Raw genomic sequence first — 26,939 nt, 5'->3', positions numbered from 1 at the left:
CTCCCTAGCTGCGTCCCGCTTCCAAAGCTGATGCACCAGCATCCGGCTTGTCTTTTCCCCATACTCGTAAATCGCCCCCTTGGCCTTCCTCCATTGTACCTCCGCCTTCCTGGTGGTTACCAGGTCGAATTCGACCTGGAGGCTGCGCCTCTTCCTCAACTATCCTTCCTCGGGCACCTCCGCATACCTCCTGTCTACCCTCACCAACTCCCCCACCAGCCTCTCCCTCTCCCCCTGCTCCCTCCTCTCCTTGTGGGCCCTAATGGAGATCAGCTCTCCCCTAACCACCGCCTTCAGCGCCTCCCATACCATCCCCACTCGGACCTCTCCGTTATCGTTGGCCTCCAGGTACCTTTCTATACTTCCTCGGACCCGCTCGCTCACCACCTCGTCCGCCAACAGCCCCACCTCCAAGCGCCACAACGGGCGCTGGTCCTTCTCTTCCCCCAGCTCTAAGTCCACCCAATGCGGGGCGTGGTCCGAAATGGCTATCGCCGAGTACTCAGTGTTCTCTACTCTTGCTATCAGCACCATGCTCAAAATAAAAAAGTTGATTCGGGATTAAGCCTTATGGACATGTGAGAAGAATGAAAGCCCCCGGCCTTGCAAATCTCCAAGGGTCCACCCCTCCCATCTGGTCCATAAACCTCCTCAGCACTCTAGCCGCCGCCGGCTCCCGACCCGTCCTAGACCTGGAGCGATCCAGTGCCGGATCCAGCACCGTGTTAAAGTCTCCCCCCATTATCAGGCCCCCCACTTCCAAGTCTGGGATCCGACCCAACATTTGCCGCATAAAACCCGCATTGTCCCAATTCGGGGCATACACATTGACCAGTACCACCCTCTCTCCCTGCAGCTTACCACTTACCATTATGTACCTACCGCCATTGTCTGCCACAATTCTCGACGCCTCGAATGACACCTTCTTTCCCACCAAGATCGCCACCCCTCAATTTTTGGCATCCAGCCCTGAATTAAACACCTGACCTACCCACCCTTTCCTCAATCTTACCTGGTCTGCCACCTTCAGATGTGTCTCTTGGAGCATAACCACATCTGCCTTCAGCCCTTTCAGGTGCGCGAACACATGGGCCCGCTTAACCGGCCCATTCAGTCCCCTTACATTCCAGGTTATCAGCCGGACCAGGGGGCTACCCGCCCCCCTCCCCCGCCGACTAGCCATAACCCCTACTCGGCCAGCCACGCGCCCGCATCCCACGCCCGGCCCGTTCCCCAAGGCAGCAGACCCCTGTCTCGACCCCCCCCACTCGCTCCAGCTCCCCCTTGACCATAGCAACAGCAACTCTATTCCCCCCCCACCCCCCGGCTAAGACCCATCCTAGCTGTTTTACTCCCCCAATGGACTTCCGAAAGTCTGCTGACCCCGGCCACTCCCGTCTCTCCTTCGACTCCTCTCATTGTGTGACACACCCTCCTCTTCCATTCCCCATCCGCAGGCTCTCCCCCTCCCCCTTCCATCCGAAGCGCGGGAAACAACCCTCGCTTCCCTGCCCGGCCCCGCTCCCTCCAGTCTTCAGCGCGGGAAAAAGCCCGCGCTTTCCACCTACCCGGCCCCGCCCCCTCTGGCGCAGCTCCTTTTACAGCCCAGTCCCCTCACCCCCGAACCCCCCCCCCCCCGCGGGGCCCCATCACACCGCCGGCCATCCACCCGTGTTCCATTTGCTTATCCCCCTCCAAGTGCCCCCTTGACCAACCCAACCAAAACAATGCCCAACCCGCCCTAACCACTCTCACCGACCAGAAAGAGAACAAAAAACACAAATAAAAATCAAGAACAAAGGACCCCCCTCAAAAAGTAACATATCAACCGCAATCCCCAAATGCCCATCCCAACCCTCAATCTGTGTCCAACTTCTCGGCCTGAACAAAGGCCCACGCCTCCTCCGGAGACTCAAAATAATGGTGCCGGTCCTTGTAGGTGACCCACAGTCACGCCGGCTGCAACATGCCAAACTTCACCCCCTTCCTGTGCAGCACCGCCTTCGCTCGATTGTACCCTGCCCTCCTCTTCGCCACCTCCGCACTCCAGTCCTGGTATATTCGAACCTCCGCGTTCTCCCACCTGCTGCTCCTCACCTTCTTGACCCACCTGAGCACACACTCCCGATCAGCGAACTGATGAAACCGCACCAGCACCGCCCACGGAGGCTCGTTAGCCTTGGGCCTCCTCCCCAGCACTCTATGGGCCCCTTCCAGCTCCAGGGGCCCCTGGAAGGACCCCGCTCCCATCAGCGAGTTCAACATGGTGACCACATAGGCCCCCACGTCCGACCCCTCCGGGAGGCCCAAAATCCGCAGATTCTTCCGCCTCGACTGGTTCCTGCCATTTCTTGTGGAGCACCTCGTGCGCCTCCACCTTTACAGCCAGGCCTAAGATCTCGTCCTCGTTGTCGGAGTTCTTTTGTCGCGCCTCGCGGATCGCCACCCCCTGGGCCGTCTGTGTCTCCAGCAGCTTATCAATAGAACCCTTCATCGGCTCAAGCAGGTCCGCTTTAATTTATCTGAAGCAGCGCTGGATACCCTCCTGTTGCTCCTGCGCCCACTGCATCCACGCTGCCTGGTCTCCACCCACCATCATTTTGTTCTTCTTCCCTCGCACCTTCTTCGGGTCCACCACCACCTTTTTAGTCCCCCCGCTCCTGGTAAAAGCCATATACTATCGGGGAATTGTTGTAATCTCCTTCCCACACCGGGAAACGTCAAAAAGTGCCTTTGGGGGCCCTGAAAAGAGCCCAAAAGTCCGTTTTTGCAGGAGCCGCCGAATGTGCGACTTAGCTCCGCATAGCCGCTAATCCTTTGTCTGCTTTTTCTTTTGCTCTTATGCTGTCCTTGGCTTTCCTCGTCAACCATGGATGCCTTGTCCTCCCCTTAGCATGTTTCCTCGTCCTTGGGATGAATTTCTGCTGTGCCTCCCAAATAACCTCCCAAAAACCCCTGCCATTGCTGTTCCACTGTCTTCCCTGCTAGGCTCCTTTTCCAATCAACTCTGGCCAGCTCCTCCCTCATGTCTTTGTAGTTACCCTTATTTAATTGTAATACCGTTACATCTGATTGCAGCTTCTTCCTCTCAAACTGCAGGGTAAATTCTATCATATTGTGGTCACTGCTCTGTAAGGGTTCCTTCACCTTAAGATCCCTAATCAAGTCTGTCTCATTACACATCACCAAATCCAGAATTGCCTGTTCCATAGTGGGCTCCGCTGCTCCAAAAATATATCTTTTACGCATTCCACAAATTCCTTTGCTTGGGATCCACTACCAACCTGATTTTCCCAGTCCATGTGCATATTGAAGTCCCCCATGATTATTGTGATATTGCCTTTTTTAAAGGCTTTCTCCATCTGCTGATTAATTTTGTGCCCCACATCCTGACTACTGCTAGGGGGCCTGTACATAACTCCCATCAGGGTCTTTTTACTTTTGCGATTCCTTAACTCTACCAACAGAGATTCTATGCCTTCTGATCCTATATATATCTGCTTGCTGTCGATTTAACTTCATTCTTTAGTAACAATGCAACCCCCCCGCTTTGCCCATCTGCCTGGCCTTTCCATAGGACACATATCCTTGTATATTTAGATCCCAGCCCTGATCCCCTTGCAGCAACGTCTCTATGATGCCCACAACATCGTACCGGCCAATTTCAATGTGCGCAACAAGCTCATTTACCTTGTTCTGTATACTGCGCGCATTAAGGTACAATACCCTCAGTCCTGCATTGACCACCTCCCTTCTCACACTTGTCATCTTATTTGTTCTGCCTGAGGGTGATGTTGTTCTCTTATTTTTGTTTTCTATTTCCCCTTCAGTTATGACACCTTCTAAGCTAACGCTCTGGTTCCCACCCCCCTGCCATACCAGTTTAAATCCTCCCGAGTGACACAAGCAAACCTCCCAGCCAGGATATTCCTGCCCCTCGAGTTTGGATGCAACCCGTCCTCCTTGTACAGATCCGAGCTGCTGTCATTTTCTCTGTCTTCCCTGAGCAGTCTAAGATGTTCTGTCATTGGGACCCATCGACAGCCATCAGTTTTTAGTATTAAGTCTTTATCTCCAATTATCTTTTGTGATTACTGTATCTCTTTCTCTTTCACGCTCATTCCTTATAGCAGAATCTTACAAAGAAATACATTGTTACAATGTTTTTGTTGGAAAATTTGTGTTTTCATTTTAAATTGGCCCAATCCTTTTTTTTTACCTATTATGTCTTTGTAAAATACTTCATTATTTCTCTGCAGGTCTTTGTTAATGCAGTAATAAAAATGGAAAATGCTGGAATATTCAGCAGCTATCGGGAGACGTTGATGTAATATTAATGTAATTGGACTAGTAATCCAGAGGCTCAGGCTAACTCTGGGATCATGAGTTCACTGCAGATGATGCAATGTAAACTCAATTATAAACTCTGGAATTATAAAGCTAGCCTCAGTAATGGTGAACATGAAACTATCACCGTTTGTTGTAAAAACCCATCTGGTTCATTAATTTCCCTTAGAGAAGAAAATCTGTCGGCCTTAGCTGGTCTGGCCTACATGTGACTCCAAAAGTTGTGATTGAGTCTTAAAAGCCCGAGCGAACCCCTCAGTTTAAGGGTAATTAGGATGGGCAACAAATAGTGGCCTTATCAACAATACCCACAGAATAAAGAATGAAGAAAAAAATATTCAGGCAGCGGCGAAAGGAAGAGTTTCTGGTCAATGACCTTCATTAGAGCTTCTTCAATAGGACTTTTGATGAAAAGTCATTGACTTGAAACATTAATTCTGTTTCTCTCTCCACAGATGCTGTCAGACCTGCTGAGTCTTTTCAACATATTCTGTTTTTGATTCAAATTTCCAACTTTGCTTTTGTTAATGCTGTGCCTCCTCTTAGTTCTCCCAGTCTCCCGTTTGATTCTCTTCTGTTTTATTAGCACTAAATTTGTCATATGCCTTACTTTAGTTTTAATTCCTCATTCAAGGAGATTCAGCTTTGCTGCACCACTAAAACTTGTGCAAAGATGCCCAGTTTGCTTCCTTGTAATTTCCCGATTGATGTTTCCACTCTTTTTGCGCCATCTTATTTGTCAGTTTTTATTTGCAGTTTAGCTATGATAAGTTCCTTTTGTCCCGTTGAAATTGGCCTTTTTATGGGGGTCAACTATTTTTAGCTATGACTGTCCCCTTTCCTTTTCAAGTTTAAATCAAACCTCATTAGATTATGGTCCCAGTTTTTAAGATGTTCCCCGACCCTAGTATAATGCACTAACCTACAGTACTTCATTTCCTAGAACTAAATTGAGCAGTCTTTTTCTTCTTTGGTTCATCTTTTTCCTTTACATTTATCTTTCCTAACCTGATTTTCGGTAATTAAAGTCATCCTTTATTTAATCACTATTGGTCCTGCATTTTTCTTTAATTTAGCTCCATATAAGCCTTTTCACAATATCTATGTTGCCCATATGTTATTATGCAGAAATGAAATCTTTGATCTGCTCCATTTTTTCTGCCTTATATTGCCTGCTCTAGCTTAAGCTATATCTCAGTTAATGTCATATATCATACTTTCTCTATAGCAATTTGTACTCCAGTGCACCAATTTTATTCACACTATTCTGTGTATATTAACATACATATAACTCCAGCCTTTGTCTGCTTTAAAATCTTACTCATTTTACACAGCTCTTCTGATTCCCTTCCCCCACTTTTTCTATCCTTCTGGGCCACTTCTCTGATTTCCTCATCGCATGTTTTCTTCCCTCTGCCATATTAATTTAAAGCCTCTTCCACAGCACCAGCTATTAGCAATGGCTTTGGGTGCAGTTCTGTTCAGGTGGAAATTGCCCATCGTATACAGATCATACCTTTCTTACAACTGGTCCAATTGTGTGTGAAGCAATTCTGAAACATTTCTGAGAGACATATTAAGAAGATGTATAAGTGCACGGCTTAATTTTAAGAATGCTTGTTTTGTTTTAGGGATTGTTAAAGTTCATGAGTGTATAGAGGATACTTTGGTCTGTTAATGACAATTTGCATCATGACTTTTTTTGGGGGGGGGATTGGCTAAGGGGCAGAGGACCAAATTTGAAAGCATGCAAAATTCCGAGATTTTCATGCCCTTCCATCAGTAGAAATCTGTCACACCAGGTAGCAAAAGGCTGCAGAGAGTCTTTGCAAAACAGATCGTGGCCGCTTGAAAGTAGTTTGACAAAATGTAGTCTGAAATTTGTTTCCGTGGCAGATGAAATAACAAAACTGAACTTGTGCTCAGAATTTTATGGTATAGGAGCATCTGTTAAATATGAACTACATTGGAGTTTCAAGATTATTTGGAATAAAATATTTACATTGGACCTTTACATAATCCTTTGAATCTCCTTTTGTTTCCCTTTCATAGTACATCTGTAAAGAACCCTTTTTGTAGCAGCTGGGCTCTTACACCCATTCTAGTTTGAGAGGTGCAAAAGGCTTTGGATCTGATCAAGGCACATTTGATGATGTGTATGCAGTTTTCTCCCAAAAGTAATGACTATAACGTCTGCTCTTTTAATTTCATTATCAGAAAACCTTTTCTAACATTTTTAAATTCCACATCCCACTGCCTTTGAAAACTTAAGTTTTGGTGACACTTCTGGGGCGAAATTCTCCTACCCACCCCGTCACATTTCTGCCCCGACCGGCCGATGGGAGTCTCCGTAACACCGGCCGGTCAATGGGGTTTCCCATTGTGGGGCAGCCCCACGCCGTCGGGAAACCCCCGGGCGCCGGCAAAACGGAGACTCCCGCCGGCGGAGAATTACGCCCCTGAAGTCCAATAGAACAAGTTTGTAATTGGATTGTTTTTCAAAATCACTAAAAAAAGAATTTTTAATCCATCAGTATTAATGAAAATGAGGCAGTAATGCTCTAAACCTACAGGTTTTTCATATGTCATATGTGGCATACATGCTTTGGGCTTATTCTCAGCCCATTCTTTCATTCCTTTGTTTTAAGATTTTTGTCTAAATAATGTTTTATCAATTTTAGTATTTTTACTATGCATTACTTTTTAAATTTAGAGTACCCAATTAATTTTTTGCACATTATGGGGCAATTTAGCGTGGCCAATCCACCTAGCCTGCACATCTTTGGGTTGTGGGCGCGAAACCCACACAAACATGGGGAAAATGTGCAAACTCCACACAGACAGTGACCCACAGACGGGATCGAACCTGGGACCTCGGCGCCAGGGGGCAGCGGGGCTAACCCACTGAGCCACTATGCATTACTTAGACATGAAAAAGTGACTGTAACAGCGTAAGAGAAGTTATTTTGCAGTTAAAATTCCTCTATTATACTACCATTTTGGCCAACAACTCTGAAGGATTCTGAATAATTCCAATGGGATTCAAATAAATACAATGGCTTAATTTATGTTGTATCTACTGGCAGCACGGTGGCGCAGTGGTTAGCACTGCTGCCTCACGGTGCCGAGGTCCCAGGTTCGATCCCAGCTCTGGGTCACTGTCCATGTGGAGTTTGCACATTCTCCCCGTGTTTGTGTGGGTTTTGCCCCCACAACCCAAAGATATGCAGGGTAGGTGGATTGGCCATGCTAAATTGTCCCTTAATTGGAACTAATGAATTGGGTACTCTAAATTTTTTTTTTTTAAATTATTTTGTATCTTGCACAAGGTAAATGTGAAAACTAATTTTCACAGAAACATAGAAACTAGGAGCAGGGTTTGGCAATTTGGCCTTTCCCTTCTCCACCATTCAATATGATCATGGCTGATACGTGATCTCAATGCCATATTCCCGCTTTCCCCCTGTACCCCTTGATGCCGTTAAAATCTAAAACATTATCTACCTCTCTTGAATACATATTCAGCGACTTGGCCACCACAGCCTTCTGTGGTAGAGAATGCCACAGGTTCATTAAGGTTTGAGTGAGACGTTTTTCTTCAGCTCAGTCCTATATGATCTACTTTCATCAATCTACACACATCATTCATTTACGTGCGCAGGCTGAAGGCCTGTTTGCTTATCATAGAATTTACAGTGCAGAAGGAGGCCATTCGGCCCATCGAGTCTGCACCGGCTCTTGGAAAGAGCACCCTACCCAAGGTCAACACCGCCACCCTATCCCCATAACCCAGTAACCCCACCCAACACTAAGGGCAATTTTGGACACTAAGGGCAATTTATCATGGCCAATTCACCTAACCCGCACATCTTTGGACTGTGGGAGGAAACCGGAGCACCCGGAGGAAACCCACGCACACACGGGGAGGATGTGCAGACTCCGCACAGACAGTGACCCAAGCCAGAATCGAACCTGGGACCCTGGAGCTGTGAAGCAATTGTGCTATCCACAAGGCAACCGTGCTGCCCCTCTAGAGAAAGTGGAATTCAACTTATGTTTCTTCCTGAGGCTTTTTCAATCAGATTTTGCAGTTGCCTTTCACTCTTGGTCAGAATGATGAGGCAGCTCCCAAGTCTACCTCAGAAGTGATTTCTGTTGGCAATATTCTGAACCATGTACTAGCTATTTAGCCAACTGAGCTAATGGGCTCTCTAGCCTGCATGCAACCTTGGTGAAATAAAGACGTCAACTACTTGTGCATTTCCCACAGACAGTGAGCAATGTCAGAAGATGTACATCTGTAAAAAGCTTGTTTAGACTTTCTGTACTCTGACCTACAAGAGGTATGGGGTTCCAATCTCAAGTAATGGATTTTGTGACACTTTTGACATTTTAAAATTTTGTATCCACTTGCTCTGGTGATTTCATGTATATTTTAGCTTCTGCCGTTTTCGCATTAGTTTCTCAGACAGAACAGTTAAACATACTCACCAGAGATCATTAAGATCAACTCCAGTTTTCCAGCTGTTTGACCTTCCTTAATTTTCCTGCTGTTTGACCTTTCACATCTTTTCTCCTCTCTGGGGACTGCCATTAGCATTCAGTTTCCCTTTGGTTTCTGTGGCCATTAGCACATGGTTTCCCTGGGTTTCTGTGGCTATGACTCATCTTTCATTCTCACTCCACAGTATAAATATTTCCCACTTTCTTTGTCTGTTAGCTTTGACAAAGAGTCATCGGACTCGAAACGTTAGCTCTTTTCTCTCCCTACAGATGCCAGACTTGCTGAGATTTTACAGCATTTTCTCTTGTTTCAGATTCCAGCATCCACGGTAATTTGCTTTTTACCAAGATCAACTCCAATTGTATTAAGGCCTTTGTAAGATTAACTTATGGAACTAAAATACTTTATGGGCATGAAATTCTAACATGAAATATCAATCCCATTAAAAATGAAATATTTGACTATAAAGTTGCTCCTTTTTAACTTTATATATTTCTAACTTTTTATTGCTGAATAAACAAATGAATCATACATACCCCTATACTGACCAGTTTTCTCAAGCATTCATTGTTAACAACTTATGTTTAGTAGTTATAAAATCAGAAACTACATCACAGCACAGATAAATTAGCCTTGTGTTAACTATTTTCCGACATCTAAAATGACCTATTTATCGAGATAGAATGAAGTGGCAGTTTTTTTGAGGGGGCATTCAGTTCAGTCTTTTTCTTTCTGTGTCTGGACTCAAAATGGAATGAAATCAGCTCTTCTCTGCTAATTATGAATGGCTTTAGTGGATTTTTCTCCACCAAGTTCCAAGTGGGCGTGGACGCACAGCATTCAATGGGCCATACTTGTTTCCAGCTGCAGTCATAAAATACATAAAATGGATATTTATGACCTGCAATCCTGACCTCAAACTGATGGAGGGCAATCTTTCTCATGAAGAAGAAATCTGACAAAAATGCACAGTGCAAAATTGAGATCAGCAGTGTCTCTTTTATCTACAGCAGTAAATGAAAAGGGAGGAAAGAGGTGATGGGAAATTTATAACTTTAAAGAGAATTAAGGCCATGCAGCAGTGTAGCGATTTGGATGATGAGCAGAATGTGATGGGAAGGGACAAAGAGTTTAACAGTAATAGTGCACGAATGAATAGGGTCAAATGAGGGAAAATGGTAAAAAGAAATAAAAATTAAAGTCACTTTATCTAAATGCACAAAACATTCTTAGCAAGTTGGTTGAATTATTGGCACAAATAGAGATAAATGGGTTTGATTTAAAGCCATTACACAGACATGGTTGCATGATGACCAAGATTGGGAACTAAATATTCCTGGATAATTGACGGTTTGTAAAGACAGGCAAAGTGTAAAAGGCAGGGCGGGTTGCCCATATAATGAAGAATGGCAGGACCACAGGAGTGAGGACAAGCAGGAAGTAAAATCAATACGGGTGGAGATGAGAAATAACAAGGAGCAGAAACACTGGTGGGAGTTGTTAACAGGCCCCTTAATAGTAGCTATACTTTGGACAGGCAATATAATAATACTATTGTATGACCAGATATTGGGCAGTAAAGGTAAATATCTGATCATAGGAAATACAGGATCTCCTTAAGGGAGCAGCTGGTGATCCTGCCCTACCTACCATCCAGCTATTCACACTTTACTGCTGAAGTCATTGGATAGTGATCAGGAATGAGAACCTGGCTGTATTTTTATTTTGGTAGCTTTTAGCCCAGAGTGCTGTGGCAGATTGCAGTGTTACACCCGTTAAAAGTTATGTAATGAAACATGGAGAGAAAATTGAACTAGTCTGCTGGTCCTAACTTAATCAGTCAGCGTTTGGTATTTTTTTACAGATGTGAGTGTCCAGGGAACTGTGTTTTTCTATGCATGGTTGGACTTTGTTCTTCTTCGTCATGCCTTCAGGATTGTTCAACAAGAACTTGCGATTTAAGTTTGAGTTTTGTTTTAAAATTGCTTTAGATGTATCTTTTGCGTGACAAGCCACCTGACAATCTGGGTCAGAACAGAAAAACTCATTCAGCTGAGGGAATCTGTGACACTGCCCAACAGTTTGAATTGCACAAATGCACTAATTTGAGGGGTTTCTTTAAAAATGAAATTACTTGCGTTTTTAGAGATGTCGAAATTTGACAAAGGCAGAATAACAGAAAACCCTCAAAAATAGAAAATATAATTCTTTAAAAAAAGTCAATTTTCTTGTAATATGTATTTGACTGTAGTTGTATTAACTGCCCAATAATATAAATTCTACTCATTAGGCTGCTGCAATAAGAAACAAATGTTATTGAGCAACAGATAAATCTCGATTCTTTGAGATTTCAGTGCATTATTAATATGAATGACGAATTGCATCACATCCTAATAACTGTAATTACCTACGGTATAACTTGTTTGTTGTTAATGAAAGTAAACTGGTATCTCTTTCCATGTCAAAATAAATCAGTTTATTTAGTGTCGTAATCCAGGAGACATGAAGAAGAAGGCTAAGCAGGTTTGTTTTAGCTCAAAAGGTAAAGCTGCTACTGCGGGGTACAACACTAATGTCCCAGTCCGAGACTATCAGAACTCCCGGTCCGGGTCTGTGAACAATATTTAAAGGGCTCATTAATGAGTCCCAGCTGGGCTGGCCTGCACCCACTACTATGGGAACCCTTACTCTACAAGCCGCATGGCGAGGTCGATTAGTGATCCCCTGTGGGCCTCGTGAGAGTTATCACATTTAGAAATACAGAAAAGTATAAAATTTACGAGATGAATAAACAAATCAAAAACTAGTTTGGTGGGTAAATATAAATACACAAAATACTGTTTTTTTTGTACTTTATTTCAGGGAGCCCCCTTAATGATGTCACATTCCTCAAGATCCACTGTAAATATTGCCACAATCTTGGGAATTGCAACATATATTGACACTCTCCAAGACTCCTTCTGTTATAATTTGTGAAAGACCCTGGCAAGTAGAAAAGCAGGGCCTTTGTTCTCATAAAACATTATTTAATGCAAACTATAGTCTGTCAGTAAATGCCACAAATGATAGAAATCTGAGGAATAAGCAGAATTGATGATCTTGGAGTCCCCTTGACATTCTCTCATGGAACTGCAAAGATCCAGTAACCTCAAACAATGGTATAAGATCCAGGAGGTTGAGTCCTCACAGTTTCTTGGCATCATGGCTCACCGAAGGTATATAATGTTCTGTCCCCGAGAACTTATAATAGAATAATGGAAAGTATATTACCATGCTTTGTACCCTTGAACTGTGCAAAAGCACCCACTGTTACTGTGAATGAAGTCATGAACAAAGATTGTAAGAAGACCAGCATATAGAACATATGAACACACTAATTAGAAGCAGGTGTAGGCCACTCAGCCCCTCAAGCCTGCTCCGCCGCCATTCAATAAGATCATGGCTGATCTGATTGTAACCTCAACCCCACATTCCCGTCTACCCCGATAACCTTTCACCCCCTTGCTTATCAAGGGGTGGCACGGTGGCACAATGCTTAGCACTGTTGCTTCACAGCTCCAGGGACCCAGGTTCAATTCCCGCCTCGACTGACTGTGGAGGTTTTGTTTTCTCCCCGGGTCTGCAAGGGTTTCCTCTGGATGCTCTGGTTTCCTCCCACAGTTCAAAGATGTGCAGGTTAGGTGGATTGGCTATGCTAAATTGTCCCTGACCGTCTAAAAGATTAGGTGGGGTTACTGGGTTACGGGGCTAGGGCCGAAGCGTGGGCTTCAGTGGGGTGCTCTTTCCAAGGGCCAGTTCAGGCTTGGATGGGCCGAATGGGCTCCTTCTGCACTGTAAATTCTAAGATTATCAAGAATCTTTTTACCTGTGCTTTAGAAATATTCTCTGCTTCCACCGCCTTTTAAGGAAAAGAGGTCTGAAGACTCACGACCCTCTGAGAGACAAAGATTCTCCTCATTAGAGGAGAAGATATATAGGCATAGGATTGGCGTTTATTTGTTTAAATGAAATGTTTTCCATGGCATACTAGTTGCAATATGCAACATTTATAGTGAACTAAGGTATTAAAAGTAAGACTAGCCATTCTTCTTTAATTGGTCCCCTTCCTTTAATTTGGTGTTGATGGGTTTTACCACTTGGGATTATTTCCAGACGTAATTTCTTTGCGCTATCAGATAATTATCCTTGCCTCACCGTTTTCTTTTAAAAATCTATTAACCTGTCACTTGTTTTAGCATTTCCATTTTATTACAGTTTATCTGGAATTATGTTGTGTACCTAACTGAGTGTGATTCAGACCGACGACAGTCATTGATGTGCAAAATGATAACCAGACCATCTTGTTTTACCATAGAATCTCTACAGTACAGAAGGAAACCATTCAGCCCATCAAGACTGCATCGACCCTTTGAAAAAGCACTCTACCATGTCCACTCCCTTGTCCACCCTGGCCTATCCCTGTAACCCCATAAACTAACCTGCACATTCTTGAACACTAAGGGGTAATTTATCATGGCCAATCCACCTAACCTGCACATCTTTGGACTGTGGGAGGAAACCGGCGCACCCGGAAGAAACCCACAGAGACACAGCAAGAACGTATAACTCCATACAGAGCTATCTAGCTCATGAATGATTATTGCCCTCCTTTGCACAGTATTTTTTTATTTGTAGAAATATTGTAAATTTATGGGGGGGGGGTTTATTTTCCGAACAAAATGTTTCCAAATACGTACATAAAATTGCCTTTTAAACATGTTTGATTAAGAAACTTGTTTTATTTGGCAGGTCTAGATCCAAAGAAACATCTTGGGAAAACATTGGATCAGGTAGAACCATATCTCAAACAGGTACATTTGCCTAATATTTGTAATTGCTTTAAATGAATTTCCTCTGCTGAATCTGTAACAGGATCCTGTGCAGTTAAGTCAACTTGCCATCAGAATGTTGGATGGGATTTTCAGTCCGCCCACCTCGAGACTAGAAATTCCCATCCGAGATAAATGGGCCTTTCAATGGTCCGTTAAATTGTCTGTCCTGCCCGCAATGATTACTGCGGCAGGCAGGACTGGAAAATCTACTGCGTTATGCGGGCTTGTGTTTCCAGAACATGCTGGTGGGCGGATGGGATCGTTGTTATTATGGGGATTGACATATCTTGTTGATTATTATTTATTGTTGATGGGTATAAATGTGGGAGAAAAGGTGAAAAAGGAGGAGAATAAAAAAAAAGTTTTTAATAAACCAATTAAAAACATACTAAGGGAATACGTGAAGTTTTCCATCTTGCTAGTCTCTTCCTAAAGGATGCTTGGATTTGTTGGTTAATGCTGTCAATAAGCCAAGAAAGTGATGCATCGATACCTGTGTATCTATGTAAAACAGGGACTTGATTCGAGGAAAAATGGTGAGATGTGAATTTGCCTATCAGTGGAAAACACCTATTTTACACATGTGACTAGAGAAAACAATAGGCTGTAGTGGTGGTATCTTCAAAGTGGAGAGTCGGGAAATTGACATGTACCTGCTCAAAACCTACTCCACAGGTGAATACCATCAAAGAGAAAGAAATAGTATAACTGTAGAACACTAACTAAGGAAACGGGAGAGAGACCGCTAATATCAGAACTGCAGCAATTACAGATATAGGACGCGATATAATGAAAATGTGGTGGTGGCGAGCGGGAACTGCCACGAACTTCCCGAAGCCTGCGAGGCTGTCACCATGATAAAACATTAATTGGTTCATTTAACAAGGCCCCACGGGCTTCTCGCCACAAATCATGGTCCCACTGGCTGATTCGCCAGAAGCACGCTCACCAGCCCCTCGCTAACGAGGGAGAGCAGCACTTATATCGCTCCTACACAGCCAACTCCACTCAGCTCGCAGCCATGCACTGAGACGACGAGCGTCACGATTTGGCGATGCTGGCCTGGATAGACTAACTTGAAGCGGTATGCCCTGTTCCCCCGAGGGTCTTGGACGGTCAGTCAAAGGGCAGCCAATGCCGCCTGGGAGGAAATTGCAGCAGCAGTCAGCTCGGGGAGCGTGAACAGGAGGACCGGTACCTAGTGCCGCAAGGAGGTCAACAACCTCTACCGGGCCGCTCAGGTAGTTTGCACCGGATATCCGACTTCACCAACCCCCCCCCCCCCGAGAATGCGCCTGGCACCACCCCCGCCTCGCACTGTTCCGTGTCCGGCCCACCCACGTCCAGCAGTGCCGCTCACGTCGCCCCATTTACAACTCCCCATCCCCACCCCAGCAATGAACCATGCAGCTAATGATGCCCCATCTGTGTCCCCGCAGGACAAGTGGGCCCACAACCAACTGGAGGGGGTCCAGTTGGGCAGCAGGGAGCCAGACATCAGAGTTCTCACTGCATATGAGGAACGGGCCCTGGAGATCGCATGGATGGCCGAGGACAGATCAGTGACCACCGTAGAGTTCGGCCTATGCCGCAGAGGTGAGGATCCACTAGCTCACCATCCAGGTGATCTGTCAAACGTGAGTTGTTAATGCTATACAGACTGACCCATCCCTCCACATTGACCACACGTTCATTCTCCCGTAGGACTTGCAGATGCCGACGCCAGCCCATCCAGGTGGCATTCACCTTGCAAGAGAACACCTCGGAGGAGAGTTCTGAGGATGCCACCATTATCATGGCACAGCTGTCATCCCCACCCCCCACCTGTGCAGAGACACGCATTTTGGTGTAGTGGTCAGGCTTCTGGGACACAATCTGGTGAGCACCACACAGTTACTGATGCACGTCAGATGGAGGCAGGAACACCCAGTCGAGACAGCAGTCAGGTCTGCTGGATCCCAGGTCCCAGCTGGGTCCTAGTCACATGCTCCACAGAGCAGGTTTACCTGGAGCTGATGCAAACGATAGGGTGCAGCCGTGAGATATATAGGTGAATGCCAGCAGCATTCCAGTAGGTTCATAGTCGATTGGAGGAGTCCCAAAGGCTACGGGTGCAGGAGATGGCGTCGGCAATGCGTGCCACTGAGGCCAACACTGCTAGGGTGGCGGCTGCGTTGGAGAGCCTGGTACACAACATTGGCAGCATGAGTGGAGGTGTCCAATGCATGGTTCAGTAGGTGCCTCGACAACATGTCCCCGTCGCTCGGGGACATCACCCACTACCAGGTGGACCTTGATGAGGCACTGCAGAGAATGTCCCAGTTCCAGGTGGGCACAGCCAAGGCTCTGTGGAGCATGTCCTGGTTGCTGGGGGACATGTCCCAGTCCCAGTGGGCATTGCCGGCATGCCCCAGAGCATGCCCCAGCCCTGAGGAGCATCGCCGAGGGCATCGACAGCATGCCGCAGACATTGGGGAGCCTCCAGGGATGGCAGAGCCAAATGAGATGGGCAGCAGGGGCTCGATCCAGCTGTCCCTCTAAACTCCAGGGCTCTATCGGCACCGACCTAGAGGGGGAGGGGCTGGGTGTCTACCCAGAGCCATCCTACGAAGTGGCGACAGCAGCCACCATCTCCCCCGCATTCCACACCCCTGACAATGGTGCATCTCGGAGTGAGCACCCGGTACAATGTAGCACGGAGGAGCATGTGCTGCCGGCAAGCGCGCTTGGGCCCTCTGGCCCCAGAGCCCCCCAGAGGATGTCCGCCAGAGGCATCAAAAGGCCATGGGATGCGGTATTCAGCAGGCTGCCTCCACCTCTGATGTGCATTCTGAGGATACATCTAGACACAGTGGTAGAGCACGGAAGGCTAAACATGTCGAGGATCACTGAGAGGACACAAGGGGTGGGGGGTGGTGGTGTTGGGATGGGGAGAGTGGGGCGCCACCATCAGGAGAGTGGTGCAGTTGGAGACACTTCTGTGAATGATTCAAATCTGTTGACCTCGACCAATATGAAATACTGTGGCACTTCCTTCCGCTATGTGCGCCGAGCACCAATCCCATGCTGCATCTCCCTGGACATGGAGGTCCTGGACTCCCCCCGCACTCCACATACAGGCGATGGGTGTGAGCGAGCACTCAGCCGACAGACAGGGGTCAGACTATGGCATTGAATGAGGAGCACCAGCGCTCAGCTCTCTGCAGGACATCATTACACCTCTACCGCCGACCGTGACCTGCTGACGGTGCCGACACAGTCCCATCATCCTGGAGTGATGATACGCAGACCCTGGAAGAGTGGAAAGTGGGAGAGGGTGTGGCAGGGGAGGATGCGGGAGGGGCAGAGGCTGTAGGCAGAGGGATGCGGGAAGGGTGGATGATTTTGAGGAGAGGGAGAATGACAGATGAGGCCACATCCTATGTGAAGTGGGTGAGGATGAGGGCTTCCCTGGTCCTCTGGGCTGGACTCTCGCCGCCCCCACCTGTACTCCATCCTCTGGTTGTTCCTGCGGGTCCTCTTCAGGCTTGCAATATCTGTAAGGAATTGGGAGAGGGTGTGAGACTGACAACCAGCGGTGTCTTTCTCCCAGCACTCTCCACCACCCCATCGCTCTTCCCCACCCTCACCCTACCCTGCACACTCAACCCACGAACCCCTGGCCGCAGAGAGGGCCCCAGCTCACCGGACCCCAGACCGGATACCCCACACAGGCCCACTGGACCGGGCGCTGGTCACCTCCCCGGTTCACTCATCCACCCTCTGCGGAAATGTCCCTGGTGCTGAGGCCCAGCCCCTGGGTGTTCGGGTGTTGGCCGCTGCGTCCTACGTGTTGCCTCCCGCGTCCTACGTGTTGCCTCCCGCAGTGTTCAGTCACAGTGTCCAGGCATCGCTGTCTGATTGAGATGCTAGGCTATAGCCCCAACATGCTCCATGACACATCTACGCATGGGGATCCACTTGGGATGTGTGACGATCTCACTTAACTACGATTGTCAATTCCCAATTAGTAATCGCCTTCAGCCGCACAGCGCGGGGGTTATGGGTGATCGGCCGGCAGGCAGGGGCTGACCCCCGAACGGCAGAACACGGTCCAGAGATTGGCATGTCGGAGCCATGGGCGCTCAGATACACATCCTCCCCCCACCTCAGCCCAGCCGAGGGCATGCCCCCCCACCCCCGCCAATGGCAGCCCACTCTGATCAAGGATGGCCTCCCCGGTGACCCGCCCACCTCCTTAGCGCATCAGGGCAGCAGCCACAGTGACACTGGGCTCTTTGCCTGTGTGCGAAGATAACTACCCACCTGCTCAGGTCCTTGTGGCAGCCCATTTGCCAACCACGTTTTTAAAAAGGAGTACTAATTGGAGTTCACATGAACACTTGCTGGGAAGGCCGTTAGATCACGGTTGGTCATTGGATAGGAGATCGCTCCGTTAATTATATCGAGATTGAGCTTAAATAGTGATTATTGGTTTCTTGCTCGCTACAGAGTGATCCTGATTTTGCCAATGGGAGCGGGTTGGTTAAACTGCAAACAGATCGGCGCAGCTCTCGATTTTGTCCTCTCGGTCCTCTCCCACGATTTAACAGCCTCGTCACGCTCTTGCTTAAGCGTAATGTGGCCATTAAATCGCGTCCCTTGTCTCTCGAAAGACGTAGTCATTTTTTGGGCAGCATGGTGGCGCAGTGGGTAGCACTACTGCCTCACGGCGCCGAGGTCCCAGGTTCGATCTCGGCTCTAGGTCACTGTCCATGTGCAGTTTGCATATTCTCCTCGTGTTTGCATGGGTTTCGCCCCACAACCCAAAGATGTGCAGGGTAGGTGGATTGGCCATGCTAAATTGCCCCTTAATTGGAAAAAAATTGGATACTCTAAATTTAGAAAAAAAAGTAGTCATTTTTTGCCTCTGCTGAACCTGAAGACTACTTCCCAGACGTGCTATCTTAATCTGTGTGTGGTAATTATTTACTGGATTTATCTCATATAGTTATTTAATATAGGATGTTGTTTGGGAAAAGGGGTGTCTTAGAGTTCAGGTAACCTAGGTGTTTGTGGACCAAGGGATACTTTCTTGTAAAATTGTGTATATAGTTAGTAGTATACTTCAGTGTCACAGTGTGTTGCAGTCTTATCATGTGCATTTTTGTTTTCAGTTAATAAATATTATTTATTAATTGCCTGCGCAACAACTGGACTGCTCCTCACTAGGTTGCACATCATTTCTCACATTCATCACTATGAATTTGTGTTCCAAGTTACCCTTCTGGATTTTGAAAAATTCTTGCAATTAACATTAGGATGGTTTGTAACAATTGATATAGCACCTGAAATATTGGGGTTGATTTGTCTGTTGCAGTACATGAAATAAAAGCCAAATACCATTAGTTTAATTGACTTTATAGGAATAGACATTGAAAGGCAGCTTCTTTCGAACTATACCTTCACCTACCGAATTACCATAGCCTTAATTACTATCCAGAGGAGGAGGTTTCATCTTTCCAAGATGGATAAAGGAAGCTGGCAACCAAACCTTTCAACGTCAGGTTGATAACTTACTGTTGAATCAGAAAGCCTGATATTTGCTGGAAGTCTCTTCAAAGATGCCTTCTATCTGGCCTGTTTATAACGGTAAATGGAAAGTATTTGTCCCTTGGTGGCAGGAGCATCAGAACAACCTCCTACTGTTTATGGTTTTCCTGTGATTCTCAACTACTTCAGTAGTCCGATTGATTTTGAGTTGAAACCCGACTCAGTTGGAGTACATGCCTCAGCCATCTCATCTTTTCATGCTTCTATTCAAGATAACCCAGTAGCTGTACATTCAATGCTGTCATGCCGTATGAGAGGATTAGACCAGATGATAGAGAATTTTGATAACAAAGAAATGTTTAATGTTGGAGTCGTATTCTTTAAAATATTCATAATTAGTAGTGTTTTGAAGACTGGATGCAGTGAAAAATGTATTGCTGTGCTGTGATGCCATTGATGTGTAGTGCTTCTTGTATTTTAAGAAAACTCTAGGCTGTATATAGAAAAATGAAAAATCATGCTGATCATCAAGATCAATGTTGTTTCACTTTTGAACAAGTATCAGTAAGGGCGACAGAAATAAAATGGTTTCATCAGGACACAGCATAATACTAGTGATATCACAGCATTGCTTCTGTTACGAGAATTTTTTATTCACAAATAGATGTTTTTGTTGATGCAGGTTTCTCAGAAGTATGGAGTACATGTGTGTGGAGAAGGTGGAGAGTATGAAACCTTTACACTGGATTGTCCATTATTCAGGAAGCGAATAGTTGTGTGAGTGTTGTTTCCTCAGTTGAATGGTCCATCTCGGTATATTTATGTAATTTTACACAGTCAAATTGTTGCGAGGAAGAGCCATGCTGGTTGGCTGATAATAAGGTTTATTTGCAACTGTTACTATAATATTCAGTTTTTGGATTGTTATGATTGTCAGTTTAAGGAATGGGAGACATCAACCATTATGCGGTCCTCTTAAAGTAAGTTTTCCAATCTTAAAATGAATGTTTGATAAATTCCTTTTTGTAAACTGCAAACTTGTAGAATGCAACCATTTGGTTCTATATTGAAATATTCATTTGGTTCTGGTTGAAGCATTATTTTGCTGTCACAATGTATAAATTTACTGACAACAAAAACATTTTGAGAACGTTGTTTGCTTGTAGTTGCAGAGACATGCATTAGCTTAGTTTTAACACTACCTAATGGTGGTCTTACGGAAAATTGTTTTGAGACGAAGATGAAGAATTTTTTTTAAACTTAATTTATGGGATGTGGGCATCGCTGGCTCTGTCAGCATTTATTGCCTCTCCCTAATTACCCTTGAGAAGGTGTTGGAACTGCTGCAGTCCCAATGGTGGAGGTACACCCACAAAAGCACATTCAATGGAAACTTCGTAACTGAAGCATTATTAATTGAATAAACGTAATATATGTGAAGTAGGATGGTTTTTGTTACAAGTGAAAGTCTTGTTGATTGATTTTTGTTTAAGGCCAGCTCACCTTCTGAACGGCCAGCATCTCTTGTGTATGGGGCTCAGGGTGGAATCTCATCCCTTAAAGGAGCAGATGCCCCACCCCTGCCAATTGCAGGTAGTAAATTACGATAAAACCTGGTCGGGACTCGGAGAAACAGCCAAGCTGAAGTTGCCTTCACTGCTCCCCATAAAATCCTGGCCCACATGTCACCTCTCTAGTAAAGGACACTGAAGAGGGTGCCAAATACTCTTCAATGGGAGGGTAGTCAGCCCAAAGCTGTGATACACGTCAGTATTGAGATCCAACATGTCAAACTTTTTCAGAAGTTAGGGAGGAAATTGAAAAGTAGGACCTTGAAGGTAGCAGTCTGAACTACTCCCAATGGCATGCACTGCGAGAGCAGAACTAGGAAGATGAGAAGGATCCATCAGTGTCTTGAAGCTTTGTGCAAGGAGGGCTTTGGATTCCTGGGACATTAGGGCCAGTTCTGGGGCATGAGGCATCTATTCAAATAGGACGAGTTGCAGATCAACAGGACTGGGGCCAGAGTCCTTGTGCAGAGGTTCACTAATGCAATTGGGAAGGGTTTATACTAAAATGGCATGGGATTGGGTACCAGCATATTGAAGGAGAAAAGAGGAATAAGGTGCAAAACGGGAGAGTGTTGGATGGTACGAGAAAAATAATTGTACCAGATTAGATAGGAGCAGACTAAGAAGAGCCAAGAGGAGTACAAAGGCAGGATAAGAATGCATGTATGTAAACACACTAAATGTGGTGGATACGTTTGTTGAGCTACAAATGCAAATAGCCATATGGCATTTAAATGGGATGTTGTGGATTTAAGGGAAAAATGCTAAAAAATGGTGAGGGCTGGGTGCTTACTATTCCAGGATAAAAAGTGTTCAGAAAAGATAGGGGAGGGAAACAGGGAGATGGGGTGGCAGAACTGATCAGTAATGACATTATCGAGTTGGAAAGAGATGTCCTTGAGAGGACAAGGACAAATCCATTTTGTTAGAATTGAGAAGCAGAAATGGTATGACCACACTACTGGGGGTACTGTATAGGCCTTCACATAGTGAAAGAGATGAGGAACAAATCTACAGGAAAATTAAAAAGATATGCAAGAGCTGTAGAGTGGATGGGGAGGAATTGCTGTCTGATCCTGTTAGAATTTTATCGGTTTCTATGAGATCCCCCCCTCATTCTTCTGAACTCCTGCAAATACAATCCTATGTGTATGAGTACACAATCTCCATATTGAAAGACTTTAGGCAGAACTACTTATTAAAAAAAAGAAACCAATAAGTTGATTGGTTAAGGTCAGAGGATGTGAGATTCTGACAAGCAGGATAACTTTCAAAAAATTGACAACAGTGAAGAAAGGAAAGCTATCTGCAGCAAAAAGAATGCGTAACAGAGAGAAAGCTGAAGACTGCGGGAAGAGCCAATTTAAAAGGAACCAAGTAGAAATTGAGCTTTTGTGACTGTTTGTAATGGAGCCAGAGTTCTGATGCACCTTCTTGTACCTATAATAAAAGTTAAATCATCAAAGGGGTAAAGAAAGTGGAATTTGGAATCAAATGGAAATCACAAGCAAAGTAAATAGGAATGCTATAGTTTTCCTAATATTCTTCCTCTTTAGCTTGATCCTCAACTTAAAACCAATACAAAAAATACCAAATTACACCTTTTCCCCATGATCTGTCATAATGGGTTTTGAATATTTTTTACTCAATGGAAAGTTCATTTTACTTAATGGAAAATATTGATGCAAACAGTGCTTCCTGCCTTTGGTAAGGCTGTGATGTTCCAGGATATTATGAACTTACATTCAATAATTTTGAATGGCCACCACAAATCATGTTCTTGCTCTGGAGGAAATGCTGCGAAGGTTTACCAGACTGATTCCTGGGATGGCAGGACTGACGTACGAGGAGAGAGTGAATCGGTTAGGATTGTATTTGCTGGAGTTCAGAAGAATGAGGGGGGGGGGATCTCATAGAAACCTATAAAATTCTAACAGGACTAGACAGGGTAGATGCAGGAAGGATGTTCCCGATGGTGGGTGTGTCCAAAACCAGGAGTCACAGTCTGAGAATACATGGTAGACCATTTAGGACAGAGATGAGGAGACATTTCTTCATCCAGAGAGTGGTTGGCCTGTGGAATTCATTACCACAGGAAGTAGTTGAGGCCAAAACAGTGTATGTTTCGAAGAAGCAGTTGGATATAGCACTTTGGGCGAAGGGGATCAAAGGATAAGGGGGAAAGCAGGATTAGGCTACTGAGTTGGATGATCAGCCATGATCATAATGAATGGCGGAGCAGGGTTGAAGGACAGAATGGCCTCCGCCTGCTCCTATTTTCTATGTTTCTACGTGACCTTTTGGCTTTTGAATCCAGATAGTCCTCAGTGTCAAGCAAATGCCTAATGAAATATGGACATTCACAACCAGTGGGAGAATTCACACATCCCTTTGTTTAAGGATGGATCATCAACAAACAAAAACTAGCATTCCAGCCAGCTCATCCTTCTGTTTCGTCATTGACAAAATAAATATTTAAACTCAATTTGTGTTGGACAAATGTGAATGGATTCCCAGTGACCTCCATTGTATTATTATGACCTCTCAATCAAACTAGACCGGATGAATTTCAGTGTCAACTGACAACACAGGGATATGTAATCCTTACACATCACCCCTTTTTGGAAATAGGTCTTTGAACTTGTACACGTCACATGGGGAAGAAGCCATTTTCTGGTCTACTTTAAAAATTCAGCAAGAAGTCCATCAGACAACCATCAAACCAGCTGCACGTCAGTTAGGCAGTCAGAATAATAAATCACCATCCTTGAAAGTAGGAGAAAGACTCTTCCCAATTTATTCCAAATTTACCTGCGGACTAACCTAGAAAGTCAACCACGAGGCTTTGCAGCTTATTGAAAATTATGTGCTGGGGTGGCATGTGGCGCAGTAGTTAGCACTGGGACTGTGGCCATGAGGGCCCGGGTTCGAATCCCGGCCCTGGGTCACTGTCTGTGTGGAGTTTGCACATTCTCCCCATGTCTGAGTCGGTTCCACCCCCACAACCCAAAGATGTGTAGGTTAGGTGGATTGGCCATGCTAAATTGCCCCGTAATTGGAAAAAAAAATAATTGGGTACTCTAAATTTATAATTAAAAAAAAGAAAATTATCTGCTGTACAAGGCCTTCACTTCAACTAAAACAATAACGCATCCGAAGAAACTCATGCATGCCATGAAAGAAAGAGAGGCGATCATATATTGTAATTGTATTGTTTTTCCTTCATTTGTATCTATCTTTGTGTGGGTGATATTATGGGTGAGTCGAGTGAGTGAGATTTCACATTTTAAAATTCCAGAGCAAGTATGTGATGAAAAAAACCTTCCTTTTTAAATTCACACGGGGAGAATGTGCAGACTCCACACAGACAGTGACCCAGGACCAGGAACGAACCCAGGTTCTGAGCGCCGTAGGCAACAGTGCTAACCACTGTGCCACCATGCAGCCCTTACAGGAATTATTTCAATTGGGACAATCACTCTTGAGGGTAAAATAATACATCTCTCATAACCCACTGATTCCATCCATGATTATGTGGAGACGCTTCCTGAGAAAAGAAAAAATTATTTTGCAATGAATGCAAACAAAACTGTTGTAAAATATGTAGGACTTAAGGTTAATACTGCCAGAATTATATTGTCTCTGAATTCAAAGTCAGAGCTTAGCGGATTGAGAATATCCTTAACATCTGGGCAAACAGTCGATTGAACGTCAAAGGAGCTCTTCAATATTTGCCAGAAATATTTCACGATGCACAGTTCGAGTTCACAGTACTTTTTGCTCTTGTGATTTTACTGGTACATTCTGAAATTATGCTCCATTTTGTTTTACAGAGACTCCTCAGAAGTGGTTATACATTCTGCTGATGCATTTGCACCTGTGGGCTACCTCAAATTATTGAATTTACATCTGGAAGATAAACCCAACGTGAGTTACTATTATGTTATTTTCACTGAGAGATGATGTATGTAGAAGAGTGTTTGATGTACTTTGAATAATTTTTTGGGATCAGTGTTGGGATCAATGAAGCTTACGTAATTTTGACTGAATGCATGAACTCTGCAGTAATGTTCATAAGTGACTATGATACAAGGACAAATATTTAATTCTTAATCGAATGAAAGAACTCTGTTTGCACAGAGTTGTAGTTATTAAATTGCCACGAATGTTGCTTATTTTTACTATGAATGAATAATTATTGTCATGAACCTCGAGACAGCTGTCGACAGTATGCAAAGAGACCTCAATTGGTATGTGTCTCCCAGTAATAAGTTTAGAACGGCAGTTTAGATAATAAAGTATGAATAGTGAATGGAGGAGAAACAGATTATAGATGATCGGGAAGGTCCCTGAGATATAAATATTAATGTATAGCCATGGAAGTTGAAAGGGGCAGACAGCCGAATGCACAGTCGGCATAATTAAAGAACAACAAAGGTATAATTGCCCAGACCCTGAAAAGTCAGGAGAGGCAGTTACCATCTAGCAGTCTGTTCAGGGCAGCACAGTAGCATTGTGGATAGCACAATTGCTTCACAGCTCCAGGGTCCCAGGTTCGATTCCCGGCTTGGTTCACTGTCTGTGCGGAATCCGCACATTCTCCCCATGTGTGTGTGGATTTCCTCCGGGTGCTCCGGTTTCCTCCCACAGTCCAAAGATGTGCGGGTTAGGTGAATTGGCCATGATAAATTGCCCTTAGTGTCCAAAATTGCCCTTAGTGTTGGGTGGGGTTACTGGGTTATGGGGATAGGGTGGAGGTGTTGACCTTGGGTAGGGTGCTCTTTCCAAGAGCCGGTGCAACTCGATGGGCCAAATGGCCTCCTTCTGCACTGTAAATTCTATGAAATCTACCATGCGGTTTAAATGTAGTCTCGTATACACTTTGAACTCAGTAGAAATTTAAGTTACACGTCTCGGGTGCGACATGAAATCTTTTATTGTGTCTATTGATTATAACTGAGAGTTTGAGATCTTCTTGTGGTTACAAATTAAATGTTCTCAATAAAGCCCTTGCCAGCAGAAGACTTTAAGAGATATAATCGACTTAGTAGTTTACAAACAGATTTAACTTTCAAAATACAGTAATGGTTTCTTGCTCAAAGCAAAAACAGCTTGCGCAGACTTTAAGAGTTAGAGTGGAAATATGGAGTACAAAATAAGGATAGGGAATAGTTAGAGTGATCCTGGATGGAAAATGGCTGCCGGACCTCTATGTTTAAGGAGAATGTTATCAGTCTGACTCCATCTGTAATGTGCTGATTGGCTTGGATGAGTCTCAAATGTATTTGGTTGGGTGGTCAGTTGTCAATCATCAATATGCAACATTGCTGTAGGTATGTTTCTTTCTAAATGCTTGTCGTGTGTTGGAATGTGATATATACTTTTAAGTGAGTATATACTTAAAAGTGAGTATAGCGGTCGGATTTGTTGTTACCGGAGGAGGAGAAGCTACGATTGATGTGCTATTTTTAGCAGTTGCTGTTTCGGACTGGAACTGAGGTCTGGGTAGGATCAAGTTTAAAGCTGTGGACAGTTCTGTTCTTAAACCAGTGACAAAATGGGTTTTAAATTATCCTAATGCACTCATTTCACAGTTTTCCTCTTTTGGCTGGAGTTCCATTCCAGAAAACTCCTTCAAAACTGTTTCAAACATTTCATCATAGTTTGTGAGATCTTTTAAATGTTTTTGAATCCAGGCTGTTGTCTTTATCCCTTCAACTCCAAGCTGTTTGGTGCTAAATGGGTTAAGTTGTATCACATTTTGTTTGCCACTAGGCTCGTTGTTCAACTGAACAGGCTTTTCTTGTTTAACAATCTCTGTTAAAGCTGCCATGCGAGGCTTTTGGATCGGGGCCAGCAACATTTCTTGGTCAGTCTCAGAGTGAGATAACAGGTTGTTCTGGGGAAAAAGGGTCCTTGAACCCGGAACGGACAGATAGTTTATTTGGCCAGACTCCCCTTGTGGAGTTCTTATCAGAGTATTCATAATTTTCATGTCAGTAGCAGCTTGCAATAATGCAGGATCTGATTTAAATACCTCTGGTGCAGCTCGGGCCTTAGTTAAAATAATTTCAACACTTGCCGTTGGTAGAGCTGTTTGCTTTGGAGAGTTGA

The 26,939-nt window shown here is 44.8% G+C and overlaps 1 protein-coding gene across 6 annotated transcripts in view; it reads left to right on the top strand.

The window, feature by feature from the left end:
* dph6 (diphthamine biosynthesis 6) overlaps positions 1–26,939 on the top strand; it is a 406,744-nt gene that overhangs the window by 134,760 nt on the left and 245,045 nt on the right. For all 6 annotated transcript variants that reach the window (XR_011936487.1, XR_011936486.1, XM_072484542.1 and 3 more), the window contains exons 6-8: positions 13,640–13,701; positions 19,937–20,031; positions 24,659–24,752. Coding sequence is in view for 4 of the 6 variants with exons in the window: in XM_072484542.1 (XP_072340643.1) it covers positions 13,640–13,701; positions 19,937–20,031; positions 24,659–24,752 (251 nt within the window). In the remaining 2 variants the exon portion in view is untranslated. The remainder of the gene's footprint in view (positions 1–13,639; positions 13,702–19,936; positions 20,032–24,658; positions 24,753–26,939) is intronic.

Source organism: Scyliorhinus torazame, chromosome 2, assembly GCF_047496885.1.
Source record: "Scyliorhinus torazame isolate Kashiwa2021f chromosome 2, sScyTor2.1, whole genome shotgun sequence".
Classification (NCBI taxonomy): domain Eukaryota; kingdom Metazoa; phylum Chordata; class Chondrichthyes; order Carcharhiniformes; family Scyliorhinidae; genus Scyliorhinus; species Scyliorhinus torazame.
The sequence above is the reverse complement of the archived record's forward strand: the minus strand, read 5'-3'. Positions and strand labels throughout refer to the sequence as shown.